The sequence below is a fragment of the Cricetulus griseus genome, chromosome X (genome assembly GCF_003668045.3).
Source record: "Cricetulus griseus strain 17A/GY chromosome X, alternate assembly CriGri-PICRH-1.0, whole genome shotgun sequence".
NCBI classification, from domain to species: Eukaryota; Metazoa; Chordata; class Mammalia; order Rodentia; family Cricetidae; genus Cricetulus; species Cricetulus griseus.
The window spans coordinates 40357947-40383456 of NC_048604.1; the positions used below are offsets into that span (position 1 = coordinate 40357947).

Genomic DNA, 25510 nt, shown 5'->3' on the forward strand with positions numbered 1-25510 from the left:
ATGTAGATTAATAGTTTTCATCAATTTGATGATGATATCAGTGTTGATTTCTTGAAATGTTTTCTTACCCTTTTCAACTTCTGAGACTCCTGTGATTGAGGGGGTTAATCATCTGCTTTATCCTCTGAGACTGTTCATTTTTCCTTGTCCTTATTTGTTTGTCCTTCCCAGACTGGGTTAGTGTCCTCTGAGTAGATAGTGGGGTGATCTTCAAGTTTGTACATGCTTTCTGCTGCTAGCTCAAGTCTGTTAAGTTCCATTAGTGAAGAGTGTGTGTTAGTTGCTCTACATGCAGCTCCAGAAATCCCACTAGGATCTTTACTTCTGTTTCCTCTGCATACTTTTAGTGTCTACTTTATCAGATAGTCTGAATTTTCCCTTCAGTTGTTTACGGAAATTAGAATGACTGTTTTAAACTTTAGTTAACCTAACAAACATGCTTCTGTTAATTTTCTCTTCCTGGATATAGGCCATGCTTTCCTCTTTATGATATGTTGTATTTTTGTTGAAATTAGAGATTTTAATTAGTATAATGTGGTAATTCTTAAAATCAATCCACCATCACCACTATCCTATGGATTTGTTAATGTCACTATTTAGTAATTTTCCTTTGTATTTAATTCTGAAAATTATGTCTTCTCTCTGCTTCCTTAACAATAAAGTAGTTCTCTAACGATCAAAGAGAGTTTCCTTAAATGTCTTGAGCCAGAATGTCTATCACGCTTTGCTTAAGGGTCCAACGTGTATGTAGTTCGAAACACTCTTTCAGTACTTAAAAACTTGACAGCTCTTCCTTAGACTTCACCTTCTACTCATGCAAAGCCATCTAGGTTCAGCCACATTGCTGGTTTACAGCTTCTGTAGTGGCAGTAATGTTGTTTTTTTTTTTTTTTAGGACTGTGAAGCTGGTGAGAAAGAGATGGGATTATGGAAACTTGAAATGCTACAAACCTTACTAATCTTACTTTTTCTTAAAACACTGCTCCATGTTTTATTGCAAGCATTTAATTTACTTCCAAAATTGATTTTGTCATTTTTTGCCAATGTTCTTTTTGCTTTCAGGACACAGATTTTTAGAGGTTTCACTCTAGCATTCCAGAATTGCTTTCTTGCCATCATTTTACCTCTATCCTATTTATATTATTACATTTGGGAAAGAGTAAGCTTTTATAGCATAGAGTTGGGTCATTTTTTCTACTTTATTGAGTTAGCATTTACTGCATACCATAAAACTCATTCCTTAAGTGCACAATTCAGTGATTTGTAGTAAATTTACAGAATTCATCAACCATAACAACAATCTAGTTTTAGGACATTTCCATCACCTCAAAGACTGCTATTTGTCCTTGTTTATACTCCCACCCTGGGCAGCCACCAAGGAAATATCCATCCCTATAGATTTACCTATTTGAGAAATTTTATGTAAATGATTCATATAATATATGGTGCTCTCTACCTTAGTATAATGTTTTCATTGTGTCTAGAACATTATGCCTAGAACCAGCAGTTTTCCAGTGTCCCCTGATGGATTCTGTGAGCATGCCGAGAATATCTTCAACCCTTAGCCATGTACTTTGCAATCTCAAATGGAAATACTTCCATTTCTTACTTGCACAAAGCAAGTTAATCAGAAGTGACACTGTGGCTTTTTCAGATCTTTTCCTGAGCATGCGCAAACCTAAGTTTGCAGATCATCTATACATGCGTATGGAAATACGTTAGACTTTTTTTTTTTAGAACTTTATATGGACTTCTCATTCCCTGAATTTTTGCCTTAAGCTTTTTATTAATTGGTGTTTTCTCTAACTGTTATCTACCTAGTCGGTGTCTGTGAAATTCAACAATTGCCTGTGAACATTTTCATAGTAAGTTCCTAGATAAAATAGCTGTTATCACTTGCTTTGAGTTTGTTCAAATAAAGAGAGTGTCCCTTGAATTTCCTGAAGGTTCGGAATAGTACTTCCAGGGACTGCTGCCTCATTTTTTTCTGCCCTCTACTGGTGACCCTGTTGCTGGGTTGTTTTTTTTTTCCCCCCTTCGATTTCAAATCACAGGCTTTCAAGGTTAACCACTGAGTAAAAAGGAGTTGGAATGGAAGGAGGGCAGATTAAAGCACTACAAAATTCGTTATTCTTGCGGAGACCCAGCTATTCTTCCTAAGAAATCTTCCCCAGGTTGTTGCAAGCCTTTGACTAATTTCTAGAATTGTAAGGGTTTGTTCTGTTGTTGCTTTTGAGGAAGATGTGTTTGAAACGTTCCTACTCTGCTATTTTTTCCTGACATTGTCTTAATGGGATAGCTCACAACTCTGAAGTCTGAGATTTTGATAGCATGCTTTTTAGGACTTCTCGTTTTGATCCTATGAAGATTTCTTTCTAACTCAAGGTCATATCAATTTTCTCCTGTATTCTAAAAGACTAGAGTTTCAACTCACATTTAAGTCTATGAACCATTTTGAATTTCAGCATATGATAGAGCTTTATATTCATCTGGTTGCATATATATATATATATATATATATATATGCACACACACACACACACACACACACACACACACACATATATATATATATATATATATATGCACACATAGATTATATGTACAATTGGCATTGCTTGTGAAAACACTGCCATTTCACATTAAATTTTCTTGACATTGTAGAAAATCAATTTATCACAAATATAATAATATATCTTTTTTCTTTCTGTTTATTTCCTTCTTGTTGTATTTGATAAGGGTCTCATGCAGTGCAGGCTGGCCTGAGCTTGCTATATAGCCAAGAATGATCTTAAACTTTGATCTTCTTGCAAGTACTGGGATTACAAGCTGTAGAGTCTGGCTTTCTCTCTACTTTCAGCAATTTAATGCATTCTTTAGTTAAGATTCTAGACTTTTAACCAATTAACTGTCTATTATTGTTTGTTATTCACAATCTTCAAATGGACCATAATTCTCAACAGGTTTTGTAACTCTACTTTGTGAGTTCAACCAGATAGGCTGCATAACTGTGCTTCATGGAATAGACAGAGTGAGGGGTGATATAACAGAAGTTCTAATAGCTGATAGTTTATGAAGGCTTATTTGTGCCAGTCATTGTGCTAAATACTTAGTTTGCAAACTGATGCATTTAATTCCAGTAACAGCCCTATAAGATGTGATACTATTATACTTGTTTTACAGATAACAAACTAGAGCTTCTAAAGAGATTAACTGGCTAAATCACAGTTATTAACTAACCATGCTACCCCTTAAATATACCATCTTCAGAAAAATCAGTGCTGCTTTGGTCATGGCACTTGTGTATATTTCAAAAGACCATATCTATTTTTTAAGTAATTTTTTTATATTTAAATTAGAAACAAACTTGTTTTACATGTCAATCCCAGTTCCCTCTCCCTACCCTCCTCCCCTGCTCCCCACCAACCCTCATCCCAACCCCTTTCTGCTCTCCAGGGAAGGTGAGACCTTCCATGGGGATCTTCAAAATCTGTCATATCATTTGGAGCAGGGCCTAGGCGCTCCCCTGTGTGTCTAGGCTGAGAGAGTATTCCTCTATGTGGAGAGGGCTCCCAAAGTCCATTCATGTACTAGGATAAATACTGATCCACTGCCAGAGGCCCCATAGATTGTCCAGACCACCAAAGTGACATCCTCGATCAGGGGTCTGGAACAGTCCTATGCTGAGCTTCTCCCTGTTCAGGTCAGCTGTTTCTGTGGGTTTCTCCAGCCTGGTCTTCTCTGCAACTGGATTCCAGGGTTCAGCTCAGTGTTTAGCTGTGGGTATCTGCCTCTGCTTCCATCAGCTACTGGATGAAGGCTCTAGGATGGCATATAAGGTAATCATCATCTCATTATCAGAGAAGGGCATTTAAGGTAGCCTCTCCACTATTGCTTAGATTCTTAGTTGGGGTCATCCTTGTAGATCTGTAGATCTCCTAGTGCCTGATTTCTCTTTAAACCTGTAATGGCTCCCTCTGTTATGGTATCTCTTATCTTGCTCTCCTCTATTCTTCCCCTGACTTGATCTTCTTGTTCTTTCTTGTCCTCCTCTCCCCTCTTCTTCTCCCCTTCTCTTTCTCCTAAATCCCTCTCCCTTCCCCTCATGCTCCCAATTATCTCAGGACATCTCCCTTTGGAGAAGATCTTCTCCCTTCTCCCCATGGAGGAGGGGACCATGCATGTCTCTCTTAGGGTCCTCCTTGTTTCCTAGCTTCTCTGGTGGTATGTATTGCAGGCTGGTAATCCTTTGCTCTATGTCTAAAATCCATATATGTGTGAGTACATACTATGTTTGCAAAAGAACATATCTTGAAATGAAGCTTTCTTTCCTCTTTGCAATGTGGTCGATTGAACTTCTGCATTCCTATATACCAGGCTAGTGCTCTGCCACTGAGCCATATCTCTAACTCTTGAGAAAATTTCTCTTTTTTTGAATTATGCAATATTGTTTTAAAATGAAATTCATGGAAAACCAAGATGTATTTCTAGAAATATACTTCTGGAATTAACTGTAGCATATATTCTTTGACCATGATCTTTTCTCTTTCTTGTTAATTTTTTTTTTCTTTATTGAGACAGTCTTGCCATGTAATGTTAACAGGTCTGGTACTTGCTGTATAGCTCAGGCTGGCCTTGAACTTTTGGCAATCAACTGATTCAGCCTCTGAAGTGCTAAAATTGCAGGCATGCACCATCATATCCAGTTGCAATCTTTTTCTTACCTTTCCAGCTCTCAGAACTTTCTTACATGTATACCATGTCTTGAATACTTTTGATAGCTCTAGGTTTTACCTTTTTAGTTTGTAATCTCTCATCTCTTGCCTGATTCCTCTTCTTTCCTAGTCTCACTTAGATTCAACCCCAGGGAACCATTCTCATTGCTTTTTTGTCTGTGTATTATAGCTCCTAAGAAAAGTCTCAGCTAATTGTCTTCCTTTAACAGTCCTTGCAACCACTACTAGAGAAAAATCATGTAATGTGTTGTTCATTAGTACTTCGATGAGTTCCTCATCTCTGGTACCATCTTAAGATACCTCTCCCTGTCCCTCTCTCCCTCTATCACTGTGTCTCCTAGTCCCTCACCAGCTCTGTTTCATTTCCTCATCAGGAATATTGTAGATATTCATTCTTTTTGCCTATTCTCTTTTATTGTTCTTAAAAGATATCTTTTGGTTCAATTTCAAAGCAGCAAGAACTTTCAAATGTGCTTCTTCCTCCTGCACTCTGCTAACTTCTGCTTTTTCCTTCTCCCTTTCTTTCCACTTCACTGAGAGATAGGGGAGTCTTTAGTACTTAATGCTAAGCTTTATACACCAGTGCAGGCTTCTATCCTTATCTCCCAAGGGACTTCAGTCATTCCTCCTTCCCTTTGAGGACTTTAACATAATCACCATTGCGTCATTTGCGGGTTTCTCTTGAATACAAACTCCTGCTATCTAAAGAACATGAAAAGGGGGGGGCGGTGTCCTTCTGCATTTTAGATGCTTGAACAAACAGCGCTTAGATTCTTGTCTCTCGCTATATACTGTAAGTAGCATTTAAAAGAGGAAATGTCAAAATCAAAGTTCCAAGAGAGACAGGATTATATGCATCTTTTAATTTTTGATATCTAAGTAGGAAATTATTTCTGATCTTTGTTTTCAGTGAAAAATTTCGAACATGCAGAAAAATAAAAAAATCTTCACAAATACCCATTATATCCCAATCTGGATTGTACCATTGATATACCTTTTCATCACGCATCTAATTAGTACTTCTGTACACATATCAACCCATTTTATTTATACATGCATTTTTAAAAAGTTGTTTATATAAATGTATACTTCCTAGTACATCAGCATGCATATTGTTAGCTATAGTTAAATATTTATTTTGGTTCTGTCTTCATAAAATTTGCATGTTATTAGATATACAAACCTTAAGTGTTCGCCTGCCCATTTCTAGACAGTGTATGCTTCTGAATGGTGATATACTAACTAGTAAGAGCATGCATCATCTCTTTAGGAAATGGATGTGTATCATTTGCTAGTTTTCATGATCTACATGTTCCCACTGTGGACAGTTGCAGGCTACCAGTCTGTCTTCACTCAGCACTGAGCTGAAAATGGGTACACACAATCATTAGAGCATGTCTAGTATATCAATACATGTGCATAGCCTAACACTTATCAAGTCTTACAGATTGTCATCATTCCAAAAAGTGGCATCATACTTCTTTCCTGTGACTCCCATCCTGTCTCCCAAAGGCAAATTACACTTTAATTTTTTCCCAGTATAGATTAATTGTGCTTATTCTAGGACCTTTTAATAACTAAAACAAGATAGTAACTACTTTGTATAAAACTTACTTAATTCAACATAACATTTTTTGAGGTGTATTTGTATTGTTGTGTATACTATTTGTCTTTCTCCAATATAATTTGTTGAAGAATTTTCTATAATCATATTAGATTTCTAAGGCTTCTAACAAACTCACATAGATCTGGTTTTGTGTAACAAATTTATTTCCTTCACAGTTTGGGAGGCAAATCAAAGAGTTGATGGGTCAGTCTTTCTGTAGGCTTTAAGAGCATGTCTGTCCTTACCTTATCTAGCCTCTGCTACTTGCTGATGCTCCTTGATGTTCTGTGACCGGTATAAACACATCATTCCAATCTCTACCTCTGTCATCAAAATGACATTCTCCCTGTCTGTCTCTGTGTCTTCATGTTACCTTTTGAGTATAGTAGTTATTAGGTTTTTGAACCCACCCTAATCCGTTATTGGCTTATAATAATTTAACAACTGGTATAAACATTATCAAATAATGCCAGTTTAGGATTCCAAGTAGAGATAAATTTTAGGGGCATTCTGTTCAATATAGTCCATTCTGTCCTCTGTCCTCTAAAATTCCAGATTCATCCCAGTACATGCAATATACATATAATCCATCCCAAATGGCATTTACATATGAACTCAAAAAGCCTCACATCTGGTTATTTAAATCACATAATTTCTTTCTTTCTACCCATAGACTAATGTAATTGAAAAAGTAGTCATGCTGTTCTAATATGTAATAGTAGGCTAGGCAAAGGATGGACAGCTGCATTCTGAAAGGGCAAGAAAAAAGGAATAAAGGGATTACTAAGCAAGTTAATCACCCAACAAGGCAAGTTTTATTCCTTAGTCATGTTCTGAGTTCCTTCTCTGGCCTCTGCAACTGGGTCTTTGCTCTTGGAATCACCCTTTCTTCACTTTTGTCCTGTGTTTGTCTCCTACCAGGCTGCCACTGATTCTGCTGGCACAGAATTCTCAGAAGCCTTGTCAATCTTGAGGAAGTCAAGAGATTCATGTTGTTAGACCCAAGGCTCTCTGCAGATCCTTCTTAGATAATCCTGTCTTTATCCCTGGCTTCTGCTGATTAAATCTATGAGTCATCCTCCTAATATCTTCAGTAAAAGTTTGTCTAGCCACAGCCTTGGCCCCTTTTCCAGAGCACACTGTCTGAATAGGCCCGGGAGTTTCCAGATCATCAAATGCTGGTTTCTTTCTCCTTAATAATAACATTTCAATTTACATCTTTAATGTTATGATTTTATTATGAGCATCAAGAGGAAACAGCCCTTATCCTCACTTTGGAAGTCTCCTCAGCTACATTTTTCCCCATAACATGAAACCTATTCAGCCAAATTCCTGACACTGCGTAATAAAGAGCACCTTTCCTCCAGGGTCCAACAATGTTCACCCTTTCCTCCTAAGGCCTCTCTAAAAATTCTGTTAACCTTCATAGCTGTAGCAGTACTGAGTTCGTGATGGGTATGTAGGCATGCAGATAGATATGTATACATAGTCTCTAGGGTTCCATGAGCTTTCTCTACTGTTCACTTTCTTCTAAGCCTTTACCAGAACTGCCTTTAAAATCTGTGTTTCTGCCAATGGATTCCTGAAGGAAATTTGGGCTTGTATTATGAAAAATGTCAAAATTCTTCCAGCCTTTGTTCATTACTCAATTCCAAAGCCAATTCCTCATTTTTAGGTATTTGTTAAAGCATCATTCAACTTCCCACTGCAAAATATGAATTAGCTTCCTAGGGTTACCATAACAAAACAACAGGAATATAGTTTCTAATGGTTATGGAAGTGCAAAAGGAAGGTGTTGGCTAGGTTGCTTCTCTCTTAAGGATCTGTGGGAGAATCCTTTGCACACTTGTCTTCTAACTCCAGCTGACAAACCTTTGCTCATAGCATCCCCATCACTGCTTCTGTAATCACATGACATTTTCCTTCTGTGAATGTGGCACTATGTCTTTACTTGCCTTCTTATAAGAACACCAGTCTTTGGACTTAGGCTTTCCCCTAATCTATTATGATTTCATATAATTGATTAACAAAATCTTGATTAATTATATCTGCAAAGATCTCATTCTCAAGTGAAGTTAAATTCTGAGGCTTTGGGATATTTGGGGGGGGCTTGAGACAGGTTTTCTCTGTGGAGCATTGTAGACCAGACTGGCCTCGAACTCGCAGAGATCCACCTACTTCTGCCTCCTGAGTGCTGGGATTAAAGGTATGTGCCACCACCGCCTGGCTGCTTTGGGTTATTCTTAAACCCAGTATGTTTATTACTGCCTCTTTCTCATCTCTAATTCATATTTGTACAAACTGTTTTTAAGTGATATAAAGTTGATCATGCTGAAGAGTACTTCAAACATTTATGTTCAATGAGATCAACAGATTGTGCAATGGAAAAACTGTAAAAAGCCCCTGTATGTTCCTCACAAATCACAGTCCCCTTCTGTTTAGGTCTAACTACTGTACTGGCGTATGGTAATAATTTTCTTTATTATTTTACTACTTAAATATCTATCAATCACTAGACAGTATTTACTTTTCCTGTGTTTAAACAGCATATCTGCCTACAGAACTGTACCTATACACTGGACCTTCCTTTTCTGTTTAATACTGTATTTGTGAAATTCATTCACATTGCTGTTTGGAGATATAGTAAATTCATTTTCACTGAAGTATAGTATTCCTTTATATGAACATTGATTTTTTTCCTCTTCTGTCATAAGTAGAAATTTGGGTTCTCATTTGGATGGAGCATCAGTATCTGTCCTGCAACATGATGCTCCTTGTAGAGGAACTCTAGAACATATGTCCATGAGCTTCTCTGGATTTATACCTTGGAATGGAATTGAGAGGTAAAGAGTTCAAAAATCCTCCACTTTATTAAAGATTAACTAATATCTGGAGGGATTTCTTTTGAATTGACATCTCAGCAATCATGGAAGAATGTTCAGGTTGCCCCATGTCCTCGTCCACACTGGCTCTTGTCAGCCTCCAGGCGGACGGATGTTTCCTTGTCTTCTTTACTCCCTGTATTAATAATTAACATTACTAATGATACACTGTACACTTTAGCCCTTATTCAAGTGTTATTTTCTTTATTGTTTTGAAATTTTTCCAGTATGGAGAAAAATTAAAGAATACCTACCAAACTATTTGAAGTAACCGTCAGAGGAAATTAGGATTTATTCTTTTAAATTGTTGTGTGTGAGTGGTTCACTTGGTTGTATGTACCATGTGCATGTCTAATGCCCACGGAGATCAGCAGGCATCCATTCTCCTGGAACTGTAGTTAATTGGCAGTCGTGAGCTTCCATGTGCATGCTGAGAAACAATCTGGATCTTCTGCCAAAGAAATAAGCACTCTTAACCGTTACTGAACCATCTCTTCAGACTGTAGGGCTTATTCTTAAGTGTTTCATTATGTATCTCCTAAAGGCATTTTCCTATACAACCATAATATTATGATTATCCTTAAGAAATTATTGAGTTACTACTGTAAATTTATCTAATATACAGTTCGTAATCAGATTTCTCATTTTATCCAAGATATAATCATAGATCATACATTGCATTTAATTTGCTTTAGAATAACTTATTTTATGTGTGCATGTATGTGTGTGTTTGTATGTGTGTGTTGTGTTAAATACGATTGTGTTTCCAGACATTTATACTTCTCAGGAGTTCAAGTCTATATTGTTTGCTTCATTGTGGTTTAATTTCATGTTCTAGATAACTAGTAGTGAGGGGCACATTCTCACAACTTTATTGACCATTTGAGCAGCCTCCTTTGTGAATGGGCCTTGAATTATTTGCCTGTTTAACAAATGTTAAAATACCTTTACTTCTGAATATCCTTCCATCTGTTTGTGTCTGTATTTGTTGTCTGTATGGTATTTGTTCACAAATCATGTTAACCCTGTATCAGAACTGAACCTCAGCTTCACAGTTCCTTGAATTTGGCAGATCTCAGTGGTCTCCAGTTATCTAACTGTCACTACAGAAAGGAGGAAGCTAGGAATGCTTGGCCATTATATGCAGTTAATATTCTATCTACAACTCAATAGTCATAGGGTATATTTTCCTATAAATTTGTACAAATTCTTATCATTATGGTTTTGGATTCATTTGTTGGTTATATGTGTTTAAAATTTCCATTCTAGTTCTAGCTAATCATTTCACTATCTTTATGAAACCTCTTGGTATCATAAAATTTTTCATCTTTATGGAATAAAGTATTTAATATTTTCTTTATGCATAAGTCTTTTGGTGTTACAGTTAATTCATTCTGCCTAGTTTGAGTGTAGGAAGGTATTGTTCTTTGTTCTAAAGGTTTATTTTTTGTCCTTCATGCTTAAGTCCTTAGTCCACCTGGAATTGATTTGTGTATACATTACAAAATAGAGTTCCAGTTTATTTTTTTCTCCGCAAATAGTCTCTTACCAACATCCAAAGTCTGTGCATCTCAGTGAGCTTCTTACAGTGCGAATAGGCATTCTGAAGTTGTGGAGAATCACATAGATTGTATATGTTCACTATCAAATATATTTCATGCATTTACTCAGCACCAAAAGGAAATTTATTAGTGACTGTATGAGTCTTTTGTCCATTTTTAAATTTGTGGGATATTGGTATTTTTAGTATTGTGTATTGAGATTTCTTTTTTTATTTTAATTAGAAAGAAGATTATTTTACATGTCAATCCCAGTTCCCTTTCCCTCCCCTCCTCCCCAGCCAACCCAACTAATACCCTACCTATCCCATACACTTTCTGCTCCCCAGGCAGGGTGAGCCCTTCCATAGGGGGCTCTTCAGAGTCTATCATATCCTTTTGTGTAGTGCCTAGGCCCATCCTATGTGTCTAGGCTCAGGGAGTATCCCTCTATGTGGAATGGGCTCCCAAAGTCCATTCCTAAGCTAGGGATAAGTACTGATCCACTACAAGGGGCCCCATAGATTTTCGAGGTCTCCTCACTGACAGCCACGTTCATGGGGTCTGGATCAGTTCCATGCTGGTTTCCCAGCTATCAGTGTGGGGACCAAGAGCTCTCCCTTGCTTAGGTCAGCTGTTTCTGTGGATTTTACCAGCCTGGTCTGGACCCCTTTGCTCATCACTCCTCCTTCTCTGCAACTTGGATTCCAGTTCGGTTCAGTGTTTAGCTGTGGGTGTCTGCTTTTACTTCCACCATCTGCTGGATGAAGGCTATAGGATGGCATATAAGTTAGTCATCAATCTCATTATCAGGGTAGGGCATTTAAGGTAGTCTCTCCTCTGTTGCTTAGATTGTTAGTTGGTATCATCTTTGTAGATCTCCAGACACTTCCCTAGTGCCTGATTTCTCTTTAAACCTATAATGTCTCCCTCTATTATGGTATCTCTTATCTTGCTCTCTTCTGTTCTTCCCCAAACTCAACCTCCCTACCCCCTCATGTCCTCCTCACCCCTCCTCTTCTCCCCTTCTCATTCTCCTAGTTCCCTCTCCATTTCCCCCATGCGCCCAATTTGCTCAAGAGATCTTGTCCCTTTCCCCTTTTCTGGGGGACCATGTATGTCTCTTAGACTCCTCCTTGTTTCCTAGCTTCTCTGGCAGTATGGATTGTAGGCTGGTATTCCTTTACTCTGTGTCTAAAATCCTGTGTATTTTATAAGGCATAATGCTTACTATGGTCTGTAGTTTATTTGTTGCTGTGTTCTTAATGGTGTCTTGAAGCACAAATATTTTATGTTAATGATGTTCAGTTTAGAAATTTACATATAAAGATTTCCAATTGATTAACACTGTATCTTGCAAAGACAGTTTTTCCCATTGAATGTCCTTGTACAATTTTGTTCCTTTGATCCGTATATCTGTCTTTATGTTTCAAATCCCTATTGGATGGACCTTTATAGTGAGTTTGGCAATCATAGTAACTCCTCCAACTTTATTTCTTCTATCATAGGTTTTTTGTATCCATGCAGATTTTGACAACATCCTATTTATTTTTCTCCAAAAATTGCTGGAATTTAAGGGAGAATGGATTGAATCTATCACTTAATTTAGAAAATAATGTCATTTTTAGTGACAGTTTCTTCTAGTCCGTGAATACAGAATGTCTCTTCCTTTATTCAGATTGTCTACAATTTATCTCATCCTTATTTTATATATGGTAGTGTACCAAACTTATTTTTCTCATAGTAAATTTGTCTCTAAGCATTTTATTCATTTTGATACTCTTTTGAATAGAATTGTTTCATTTTCCGCTTCTTGTCTGCAAGTATATAGAAATAAGTTGGGTTTTGTTTTGATCTCATATTAGTCTAACATGATCTAATTAAATGTTTTATTGTTTTTTTATTAGTATATTGATTTTATTATGGATAGCTTGGAATTTTCTTCATAGGAAAATAAAAGCATGTTTCCTATGAATAAAGACAGTTTTACTTTCCAATCTGGAAACTTACTGTTTACTTGTTTTTGCCTTCTTGTAATCTCTACTACCTTTCGTACATTGTTGAGTGGAAGTAATGTGAGCTAATGCCTTTGCTTTCTTCCCAATCTTCTTTTAATGTAATCATATTAGTTCTTTGGGAATTTTATACGGTTAAGCTGTAGTTTGATTATTTGCACCCTCTATTCCTCCTCATTGCTACCACATCCACATTCACCTTTCCGCCCCCCCACCCCGTTTCCTGTTCTCTCATATTTCAAAATAACCAATGGAGTCCAATTTTGGTATGTATATCTCCATGGGTATAGTCTTTCCTTGGAGCATGACTAGCTTACCAGAGGCCACACCGTTAAAGAAAACTGACAGTTCCTCCCGTAGAAGCCATCAGCTGTCAATAGCTCCTGAGGGGTGTAGGCCGAGTACCCTACTCCACTTCATTCTAGAATGTTGACTGATATGCTCCTGTGCAGATCTTAATGCTAGCACAGTTGCTATGAGTTCATGAGTGCAGCAGTCCTGTCATGTCCACAAGCCAATCTTTTAAATAAAGTATTTATTTTATTTGTATTTGTGTGTGTATATGCTCATGTATGTGAAGGTGCCTTTGGAAGCCAGAAAAAGGGTCAGATCCCTTTGAGCTGGACTTACAGGTGATGTTAAGCTGCCTGACAGAGGTGCTAGAAACCAAATGCAATTTCTTTGGAAGAGCAGTGCTCTTAACTGCTGAACCATCTCTCCAGCCTCTTTATTCTCAATCTTCAGGGGGAAACATCTGTTTTTAACCATTAATATTAGTTCTAGGTTTTCTATACATGCTCTGTTGCATTACATTAGTTTCTTATGGGTACTCTAATTAATCACCATGCATCTGATGCCCTAAAGTAACATAGGTTTCTCGTATAGTTGTAGATATCAGAAGTGGTAAGATAACATTGTTAAAATGGTTTCACATTAGGCAAGCTTCATTCAGCTTCTAGAAACCGCGAGCATTCTTTCTCTCCTGCTCCTTCCTCACGTTATTCCAACTGCCACTATGTCATCATATTTAATATTTTTACATCTAGGTTCTAGGTTCATGAGAGACATTGGTCTGTGGTTCTATTCTTCTATACTTGTTTACTTTTGGTGTCTAGGGTACCAGTAGAATTAATTGGAAAAGGTTCCTTCTTTCTCTACTTTCTAAGTTTTGTGCAAGATTTGTATTTGTTCTTTAAATGTTTCATATACTTCACCAATGAATCCAACTGAACCAGGATGTTTCTTTGGATAGTTAGCTGATTACTAATTCAACCTCTTGTGCAAGATTTAGTAAGTTATTCTCTTTCTGGAATCTGCTTTGATAATTTTTATGTCTGCGAATTTGTCAATTCATATAAATTTTCTACCTTGTTTTTCACAATGTTCTTTTATAATCATTTTCATTTCTGTGAGTGGTGATGCTTCCTCTTTAGTTCATAATTTCAATCATTTTTTTCTCTCCTATTTTCTTGGGTATGTTAGCATGTGATTTGTCATTTAGTAAATTCAAAGAAACAGCAGACAGACCTGCAGATGGGGCTGTTCAGATCCACTTTGTGTGGCATTTTATGTGCCTTGTACTAAGTAAGCTCCACAGGAAAGCCCTATCCACAAGGAATGGGATCTTGCACCTCCTCATGCTGCCCGAGGTTGAGATAATGTTGGTGTAAGTAGACTGTTAGCCTTCTAGAGGGATGCTAAGCTGACTCACATCTGAGTCTCACAGCTTCAAGGGCCCACTCTGGCTCAGGTACTTCAGGGCCCATGTGTTGGTGATACATGACAAAATACAAGGGTGCCTGCAGCACTGATGTGCATGTACCTAGACAACTGTTGTGTTTCCATATGTGAGTACTGGCCTGCTGAGAGCTATGCTGCCCAGAGTTTGGGTATAGTTAGGAGAGATAGTTCCTTGGCTACTAAAGCTGTTTCTAAGGTGAGTCATAGCTGAGCCTCACAGTTTCCAGGGCTTGTCTGGTTCTGAGAGTTTGGTGAGAGTACCCCATTTCCACATTGATGCCAGAACTGATACAGTGGACACTTGGGTATCTCATAGGTGCATAGGTACATACCCGATGTGGGAATGTACCTAGAGGGTATAGCTGAGCTCTCGACTGTGCTTGGAACCTTTATTTTTTACCCAGCGCTGGCATTCAGCATGGTGGGCTTGGCACAGAACTCTGAGAAAAAGTACTGTTCAGCTTTCATGTGGGTAAGTAGAGTCCAGCTATTTACTGTGCCTCTTGAGGTTGGAAGAAGAGTTTTTGGAATAGTCTATTCCTCAGAGCATAATGTCCTTCTCATGACTCAGTCCACAGATACTGGCCTAACGGTAGAAGCCCTGCACTAGGTTTCACAGTGGCAGGCCTAGATTTAATTCTCTATCCAGGCTAATCTTCCTAGAGTTGGCGAAGGAGTACTTTTTTTTTTTTTGCCTTTTTCATAGCTATTCATTATGATGTATTTGTAGGGAAAAATTGCTAGATGTTTTCTGCCAACTGCCAACTCTTTTTTGTTTTGTTGAGACAGGGTCTCATTCTGCAGCCTTGGCTGGTCTGAAACTCACTATGTAAATCATGTTGGCCTCAGACTCACAGAGATCTGCATCGCTCTGATTCCTGAGTGCTGGGATTAAAATTTGTGCTACTCCACCCGGATCAAACCATCTCTCTTTATAGTTCCTAGGGTCTTTGCTTTTATTGATCTCTCTTGAGAACCCAGAATAGGGCTTGGCTCATAGTGGTTATTGAATAAATTTTTTTGAGTATATCCTTCAGAATACTCATATAGCTCCTGTGGTTCTGCAGCCTCACTGATATGGTATTGGCATTATTTGATATATTTTCGAACATCAGGGTTTTTTAATGGCTCTCACTCCTCATCTGACTTGCATTTCACCAATTTCTAATATGATCAAACACTTTTTATGTATCTATTAGCTATGTGTTTTTTCTCTTTTATGGAAGATTCATCAATCTTGTGCTCATTTTCCTCTTGGCTGCCCACCTTTGTTTCTTACAGATATATAAAATTTCATAGATTTAGCATTTACACACTCTAATAATTATCTGTGTAGTAAATATTTTATTCAGTGTTTTTTCTATTTATGACTTTTATTTTTATTTATTGGGTGCCTTGTGCCATGGCATATGAGTAGAAGTCAGAAGACAACTTGTAGGGAATTAGTTCTCTCCTTCCACATGTGGGCCCCAGGGATTGAACTCAGGACAGCAGGTTTTGTGGGCAGTGCCTTTATCCACTGCGCCATTGTTGGCCCACTTTATGACACTTTTGATGAACAAGAATTTTTTAATTTTAATACAGCTATATTGGGCAATCATTGAAAATATATTTTTAGTTTTTGAAATTAAAATATAATTACACCTTCCCCCTTCCCTTTCCTCCTTCTAGTCCTTCCTGTGTATTTCCCCTTTGCTCTGTCCCAAATTCATGGCTTCTTTTTCTTGAATCTACCTTCTGTTTCTTAAGAGATAAATGCTCTCATGCATTGCTGGTAGAAATACAGAAGAGTACAACTGCTACAGGGTGAAATTTATATATAAAAATGATATCATCATTTACTATTACTTTTTGTCTCAGCAATTTCACTTCTTAGAATTTATTTGAAACAAATGTTTGAAAAATACCAAATTATATATGTACATATATGTGTATATAGATATATGGATATTTATGTATATATGTATACACACACACAGCTAATTTTCAGGGCATAGTTCAAAATAGCATAAGATTGGATATAAGACCTATATTTCAGTGTTTCTTAGTAGGAAAGTATCTGAATAACTATTGTACAGTGAAGTATTATGTAACTGTAAGAAAGCAAAAATATAGTTTTTACATTAACATGGAAATATTTATGGGATATATTATTAAATCCAGAAAAGAAAGTTTCAGACCAGTATTTATGTAGGAGAAAGGTATAACTAATGAATTGCATGTATGTATATATACATACACATACATACATATTCAAAAAAGGAAATACTGGAACTGTAAATCAAACTTAATAAGAACTAGTATTTATGGGGAAGGAAGGGAATGAAATGAAGGGATCAGAGATGGAATGATACTTTGTAAAGGTACTGATAACCCTTTTCACTTTAGAGTCACATACATGCTTTGCATGATTCCAAATGTAATAAAAACTTTAATCAAAAAGGGAAAACAGCTGGGGATATACTTTACAGTTGAGTGCTTGCTTAGCTTGCACTAAGTCCTGGATTCAGTCCCCAGGATCACATACACACAAACCTCAAGAAAGAATAAATCCATAAAATTCAAAAACAACCTGAAGCAAATAAAGCAAATGATAACATAGTTGACAGAATAATGACACAGAGAAAATAATTACTGTAGCGACTTTAAAGTAAAGCCTATCTATTACTAACAATATATACTCTAAGGACTGCAAAAATATAAAAGTATATTCGGCCATTTTATTGTTGTTAGCCATATTAGTATTGCTTATGGTGTTTTTCAGTTATGTGAGTATATTGTTAGAGAAAGCTAATAAACCACTTTGATAATATTATTAGGATCCAAGGAACCAGAAATAAAGCTCAGTGATAGAGAACTTGCCTAGAAGGCAAGCAGCCCTGGGTTTGATCCCTGGGTCTCCCAAAAACAACCCTCTAAATGAAATAAAACAAAAGAGATACAAGTCTAAAATCAGACTTTAAGAATAAATCTTGTCATATTAAATTTGAATTGGAAATGCTGTTATAAATTTAAGACCTGTTATTCTCTTATAAAATACTCCAGGTTTGTCTACTATAAAGGCTTATAAGCAACAACAATGAACACTCTGAACACCAGTAGTTTCTAAGTGCTTTTCATTGAAAGGAACCAGGGATCGTCGGAAAAGTAGTTCAGGTTCAAGTTAGAAAACATGCAAGATAAGCTTGGCATAGCTTGTTGTGCCAGAAAATCAGAAAGCAATACAAGAGCTGGTTTTAAGGACTGCTTATAAGTAGTAAGCAGGACAGTTTGTCCACTACCACAAATAGTCACTATATTTAATTGAAACACATACATTATATAAAAATACATGATTTCATAATTGTACTACAAATAACCACTGGTCACCATTAGTTATCTCTAAATAAATAGTTCCTTATTCTCATAAATACAGAATCAGTTATTTGTCCTGCTTTTCTTACATAAACTATATTCAGGAAAACTAAAAAGTTGATGATTATAGAATCTAGATTAAAACTACAAAAGAAATAATAGATTAAGGGAAGCCCCATTTTGTAATTCCTAGTAAATTAATAGATGTAAACAGTAATTGCCAATGGATATAAAGTCCATTAGGTAAAAATTGAATAGGCGTACCGGTGTTAGTGGCACACGCCTTTAATCCCAGTACTCGGTAGGCAGAGGCAGGTGGATCTCTGTGAGTTCGAGACCAGCCTGGTCTCCAGAGTGAGTGCCAGGATAGGCTCCAAAGCTACACAGAGAAACCCTGTCTCAAAAAAAAAAATGAATAGGCATACATGATAATTGAGGGATATGACAAACACCAAATATGCCCAGTGAATATTATGTGCCTTTAGACATGGTACAATAGGAAATAAACAATTATATATGAATTTTTTGCTTTAAATATTGAACATGAATCTAATTAAATCTTTACAGAAACCATCATTAATTTAACTTTCTAGAATATTATAAATGATCTTTATCTGTTCTGGATAATCTGGAATATATATATATATATATATATATATATATATATATATTATTTGAAATGTACCAAATTTGACACAAACTGATAAAAAAAAGCATAACCAAGTGACCAATGACAACTGTATTAGACTAGACTTAAGTGTCAAAAAATACAAGAAATTTTGAACAAGTTATCATCAGAAAACATTTCATTAAATCAATTTGTTCACAAAACAGATAATGGTTGTATACTATCAATGGACAGAGGATAAAGGTTGATGAAGGGATGGGACAGAAAAATGATTTCAAAGTCATAACAGCCAAAACTGACTTATATCTTGATTAAATAAACAAGTATTGAAAAAGTCACTGGCATAATCAAGGTCATTCAAATATAAATTTGGAATTGGGTGGTACTTAGGAATTACTAAGTCCGTAAATATGGAAATGCCATCCTGGTTCTATTCTTCAGATGTCCTTGTGAGTTAGAGGTATGTATGTATACTTGCATGAACTTGAGGTTTCTTGGTGCCTTACTTTGCCATGTATTGGCCTTGCTCAAGATGCAGTTTTAAGATACATGCACATTCTCATGAACATGCATGTGTGTGTGTGTGTATGCACACACACACATACACACACACTTGCTACATGTTATAAAAACCTTTCCTAAAAGAGGTTCTGTATCTGAGATCCAAAATTTAATTTTTATTAATTTTTAAAAGGTTATACTGGGGAGGCTTTGTAGAACTTCCATATCTCTTTGTCTTGATCCAGATGAACCCCCAGAGAAGAACAAAGGTGATCCCATGAACAACCTGGAAGGTTTTTACCACGAGACTATAATGAAAAAGCGTCTTGAAGAGTTCCAACTTATGAGAGGTGAACCCTTTGCTTCCCACTCACTGGTCTCAGCTACATCAGTGGGTGATAGTGGCACAGCTGAGAACCCATCACTACTCCAGGACAAGGGAAAACAGGCAGCACAGGGTAAAGGCCCCAGTCTCCATGTGGCAAAAGTTATTGATTTTCTACCTGAGCAGTGTTGGACTGGGCCTAAGAAGCTGACGCAACCAATAGAATTTATCCCTGAAGATGAGATCCAGAGAAACCGTTTGTCAGAGGAGGAGATCCGAAACATCCCTATGTTTTCTGCATATAACCCAGGGGAACCGAACAAGGTATAGGCCAAATCAAGACCACAACATGAGTTGTTTTCACTTTATTTACCTCTACCTAATGGAACATTTTAAAATTACCTTTGATTATGCCAAAGATTATGACATAGCTATTTTGTTTGTCCTTAACCTTAACCATCATTTTCCACATACTATTAAGTAGCCTATTTCATACCATGTTCTGTGTGCCTTTCTTAGATCCTAAAGTCCCCTCAGCATTTTCAAATAATAATGAGATCTAGAAGCTCTGAATTATAGGAAAAGTAACCACCATGTCCCTAGTGATTGGCCACCCAGTTGTGGGTACCATTAACAGCACAACTCCTTAAAGCGTTAATTTTTGTCTTAATTTTAGAAAGCAGAATAAAGAATAATATTCCCTGATTTCAAAAAAAAAAGATGGATGAAGTGATACTGAAGTACTGTGAGTGACTTTCTGTTACGTTAGTCCTCTTCCCGGGGTAGCTCGACTTTCATTTACTTTACATTTGTCCTGAGCTGTTACTAACATGCCAAAGAGTAAATAGCCCATGAATAAGTTAGGGAGTATTTGTATACTTAGCTAGCCACGTTTACTAAGACTTAATATTTTTTCCTATTTTCTTAGTTTTAAAAATTAGTAAAGCTTTATGAATATAGCTGAAGAATTTCATGGATTCTTCATCAATCCCATTCTTCCTTCTTTCCAGGTTTAACCACTATTTCAAATTTTCTAGTTCTGTTCCCGTGGGTATTTTTATGCATTTACTACAGAAAACTGCATACAACTGTCCCTAACTAATAATAGCTAATTTTACTTTTGTTTACATGATTGTATGAGAAAATATGCATTTAGTGGAACCTATACTCTGGATTTTGAATTTTTATTTTTGTTAAGCTAGCAATATGCATTGTGGTGCTCTGGTACCTTATTGAGATGCTGGGCAGCCACAGTAACCTACATCTCACAGTCAGCCATATATCATGAGGATAAACCATTGACACTCCAGAGTATTAGGTTGCTAAGCTGCAGTGTTCCATAGATTACATATATTAAGTGCATTTCTGACTTAGGATATTTCAACTTAGAAAGAATTTATCAAGATATGACCCTATCTTAACCCAAGGTATATCTTAACTATCCATAAATATTCATAAATATCCATAAATACAGTTTCACACATTTGAAAACTATGTAGATGCTGTCATACTTTACATCTTTTTCTGGTACTATTTTGACTCAATATAGACTTTTAACTTTACCTAATAGTTTAGAAAGGTAATTTATTTTTAAATTTGCATATTCCTCATTTCCAGTAAAGATATACAAGTATTTTTAATTTATTAGCCCTTCTTCTACCCTCTGTGAGTTAGCTTTCTGTTCCTTTATCCATATTTTTATATTTTTGCCCTTTGTGTTTATTTATAATGATTATTTTTTCATTTTTTAAGATTTATTTTTATTGTGTGTGTCACATGTATGAGAAAAAGAACAAAGAAGAGAGTTATTTGGACTACTAGTTTCTGAATATTTTCTGAAATTAATAGCAGACTACTAGCCATATATCCAGGAATCTCAGAGAACATTAAGCAAGAAGAATGCCAAAAACTACATCTAAGCATAACATATTCAAACTATAGACAGGCAAGATAAAGGAAAAAGGAATAAATAGGATCAAAGAGAATGACATCAGCCTCATCACAAGGCAACACAAGCAAGAAGAGGATGGAATGAAATATTAAAGTTTATAGAGAAAAAAATTCCACCCATGTAGAAATCTATCCAGAAAACTTACCTTTTGGTACAGAGGAAACAGAATAACAGTTCTCAGATGAACAAACATGTAGAGATTTTGTCACAATAAAATTATTCTCCTAAGTTTAGGAAAATTAGATAACTTAATAATTCAGATCTATATATAGGAAAAACATAGAGGAAAAAATACACAAAGATAAAATAAAATTATTTTCTCATTCTGTAGAACAGAAGTGGAGGGAATACATTTTTGTGAGGTGAGACTTACCTTATTACAGAAACCAGTTAAAAATATTAGGATAAAAGAAAATTACAACCTCTTATCTGTCTTGTTCATAGAAGCAAGAGTCCTAATTCAAAACATTTTGAGTGTCATAATGAAATCTATTATTATATATAATTAATATATGCTAATAAAAGCATTAATATGGCTTCTTGAAGTGTTTTTATTTGTAACATATTAGAAAATAGAGTTTATTAATATATTCAAATAATTATAAATCATTATCAACAGATGTCCAAAACTGGTTCAACATTTGAAAATCGATGTAGATTTTATTGATTCCATATCAGTAAACTAAATAAAAAAAATCATGCTCATTTCACATGATGTAGAAAAAGCATTTGAAAAAATGCCTTAACATCCATTCGTGTTTTAAAACTCAGTGAACTAGAAAAGAGGAGAGTATCCTCAAGTTAATACAGAATAGCTATAACACCACACATCATACCTGGTAGTAAGAAACTAACTAGATACTTCCCTCATTGTTCCAGAACAAAATAAGAATATCTCCTTTACCCACTCCTTTTTGACAAGTGTTTTTCCAGCATAATAAGAGAAGGGAAGGAAATAGAAAATTCATGGATTAGGAAGAGAAAGAAAATACTGTTTACCAGTAATTTTGTCAAAACTCTCAAGTAATTGACCAGAAATCAAGCATACAAACTTTATATATAAAAAGTCAGTTTTCAACATCTGGCTATCTTATATGCCATCCTAGAGCCTTCATCCAGTAGCTGACGGAAGCAGAGGCAGACACCCACAGCTAAACACTGAGCTGAACTCTGGAATCTAGTTGTAGAGATGGAGGAGTGATGAGCAAAGGGGTCAGGACCAGACTGGAGAAACCCACAGGGAAAGCTGACCTGAACAAGGGGGAGCTCATGGACCCCAGACTGATAGCTGGGAAACCAGCATAGGCCTGTTCCAGACCCCCTGAGCGAGGATGTCAGTTTGGAGGTCTGGGCAATCTATGGGGCCTCTAGTAGTGGATCAGTATTTATCCCTAGTATACGAATGGACTTTGGGAGCCCTCTCCACATAGAGAGATATTCTCTCAGCCTAGACACACGGGGGAGGGTTTAGGCACTGCTCCAAATGATATGACAGACTTTGAAGATCCCCATGGAAGGTCTCACCCTCCTTGGGGAGCAGAAAGGGGTTGAGATGGGGAAGTAGGGGCGGAGGGGAGGGAGACAGAAGCTTGTTTCTTTTTTTAAATCATTTTATTTGAATTAGAAACAAGATTGTTTTACATCACAAGCCTAGTTCCCTTCTCCCACCTCCCCCGTCCTCCCTTAACACTGCCCCCAACTAAAACCCTACCTTTCGAAGATCCTTTCTTCTGTTCTTCCCCTGACTCAACCTTTCTGCTCCCTCATGACTTCTGCATCCCTCCTCTTCTTCCCTTCTCATTCTCGTAGCTCCCTTCCCCCTCTTTCCCTTGCTCTCAATTTGCTCAGGGGATCTTGTTCCTTTCCCCATCTCCAGGGGACCATGTATGTCTCTCTTAGGGCCCTCCTTGTTTACTAGCAAGAAGCTTGTTTCTAATCAAAAAAGAAAAGAAAAGAAAAAAAAAGAAAATGTGTCATAGACCCAGGTAGAAAACAATACTCCAAAATACTTAGAAGAAAACAGGGGGATGAAATCCAAGTGGCCTTCTCTTTGATGTATTTTTCACCAAAAGCACAATTTATATAAAAAACTGATAAATTATACTTTGTTCAACTTACAAATTTTTCTGTGAAAGACATGTTAGAAATACACAGAAGACATACCATAGATTGGAAAGATATTTCACAGCACATGCATATCTAACAAAGGACTTATATCTAGAATACACAAAGAATTCCTAAAACTTGACAGTAATGAAATGAACAGCTCAGTTTAAAAAAAAATGGTCAAAGGTAAGACTAGATGGCTCAGCAAAGAAGATTGTAATGTGACAAATAAGTCTATGAATTAAATATTACCACTATTTGTCATCAAACACTTGCCAAACGAAATAATGAGATACTGTTAAACACCTTCTAAAATGACTAAAATCTTAGATAAAACTGATAGTACCAAACACTGTTTAAGAATGCAGAGCAACAGGACCACATAATCATTGCAGGTGGGAGTATAAAATGGTACATCCTCTTTGGAAGTCAGTTTGAAAGTCCCTTAAACACAGCAAAGCATTGTTTTACCCTGTGATCCAGAAGTTTCACTCTTTTTATTTATTCAAGTGTTTGGAAAACCTTTTTGTACATATATAAAAAGGGGCATGTGAACGTTTGCAATGGATTTATTCATATTTGTCAAAAACAAAAACCAATCAAAATGTCCTCCAAATAGATGCATTTTGCAATGAAATATAATTTAGCAACAAAAGAATTGAGCTATCAAACCATATAAAGACATATACAAACTTTAGATTCATATTAATAAACAGAAGATGCTACTATGAAAATGAAGCATTTTATTATTTTATTCTGCAAAATTCAGAATGATAGACAGGCATCAAAACAATAATTAATTACCAAAAGTTTTAGGGGAGAGAAAAGTGGATCATAGAGCATTTTTAGGAGAATAAAATTATTCTATATGATACTGAAATGGTGAGCTTAAGGTGTACATTTAAGAGAATTTAGAAAACTGCACAGTATGGATTCTTAATGTGTACAAGTATTTAAAAATCATTTCGGAGATTAGAAACTTAGGAAAGAATACAGACTATGATAAGAGTGTATGTAAGACTGTATCACTAGAGAGGTAGGAGAAAGGGTACTGACCTAAGTGGCTCTGGAAATTTGTAATCTGCCAGACTAGCACCACATGGGAACTGCACATAAGTACAATGCCCTGGTTGCTAAGGTTGTGTCTCCTGTTTAACAATGCTGATACTGCTGTACATGTAAATGGTTGGCGGATAGTAGAAGTTAAGGTTCTCACTGTGGGAATTTGTTTGTTAAATTAAGGGGTGATTAAAATAACCCATGTGTTAGTAGTTTAAATTGGGGAAGCATCACTTTGGATTCATATTTAACTTAATACAGACAGAGGTAGTTTATATATAGAAGTATTTGTCTGTATTTATATACAGGTTAGTATGAGCTCAGCAAGCCCCAATGAAACAAACTTGCTCTTGCTCAAGATGGATTACTTCTAATACCATTCTCTGCTAAATGTAACATGAGATCTTTGGAGAAATAGATGGCTGCTCCTATTACTCAGGCAGGAAATACACAAGATTAGCCTTGTATATCTTTCTATACCAAAAAGTAAAATGACAGCGCAAAACACAGGAACTGATGGAGAACTCCAATAATCGAAACTAGAACTGTCTGTGCAACAAACTAAACAACTTAACTTTGAATAATGATCCAAAATATAGAATATCCCTGTCTTGTATAGGAGCTGAGAATTAAAACACCATTAAGGAAGTAGAGAAGAGATACATCTTAGTAACATAACTCCCTGCTGCTTGGTTATGAGTGGCTCATGTTGACCTGTTTCCCAAGAGTACTATATAGAATGGAAGACAAGCTAGTAATGGAGAATGTTGTCCAACACTCCCTCAGCCAGGTGATGAAAGCTAACATCACCAGTCATAAATCAGTGCTGTTATCATTTCTGCTTGATACAGTGTTACCAAAACTGAACTCTTCCAGTTTAGTTTTCTTCCCAATAACTCATCACTCCAGTCTAACATTTTAAAAAAGCAACAGAAAAAAAATCTAGTAATGGGCTTTCATATAAAAAAATATCTGACTAGTATTCCTGCAATTTTCACGATCATGAAAAATGAGGAAAATCTGAAAAAATTGCCAAGAGGAGCTTCAAGATACATGACAACTAAAAGAA

At 36.3% G+C, this 25510-nt stretch overlaps 1 protein-coding gene across 3 annotated transcripts in view; it reads left to right on the forward strand.

Annotated features, from left to right (window-relative positions):
* The window catches only part of Rbm41 (RNA binding motif protein 41), a 55072-nt gene that overhangs the window by 16370 nt on the left and 13192 nt on the right, over nucleotides 1–25510 (forward strand). For all 3 annotated transcript variants that reach the window (XM_027433561.2, XM_027433562.2, XM_027433563.2), the window contains one exon: nucleotides 19246–19649. In XM_027433561.2, coding sequence (XP_027289362.1) covers nucleotides 19246–19649 — 404 coding nt within the window. The remainder of the gene's footprint in view (nucleotides 1–19245; nucleotides 19650–25510) is intronic.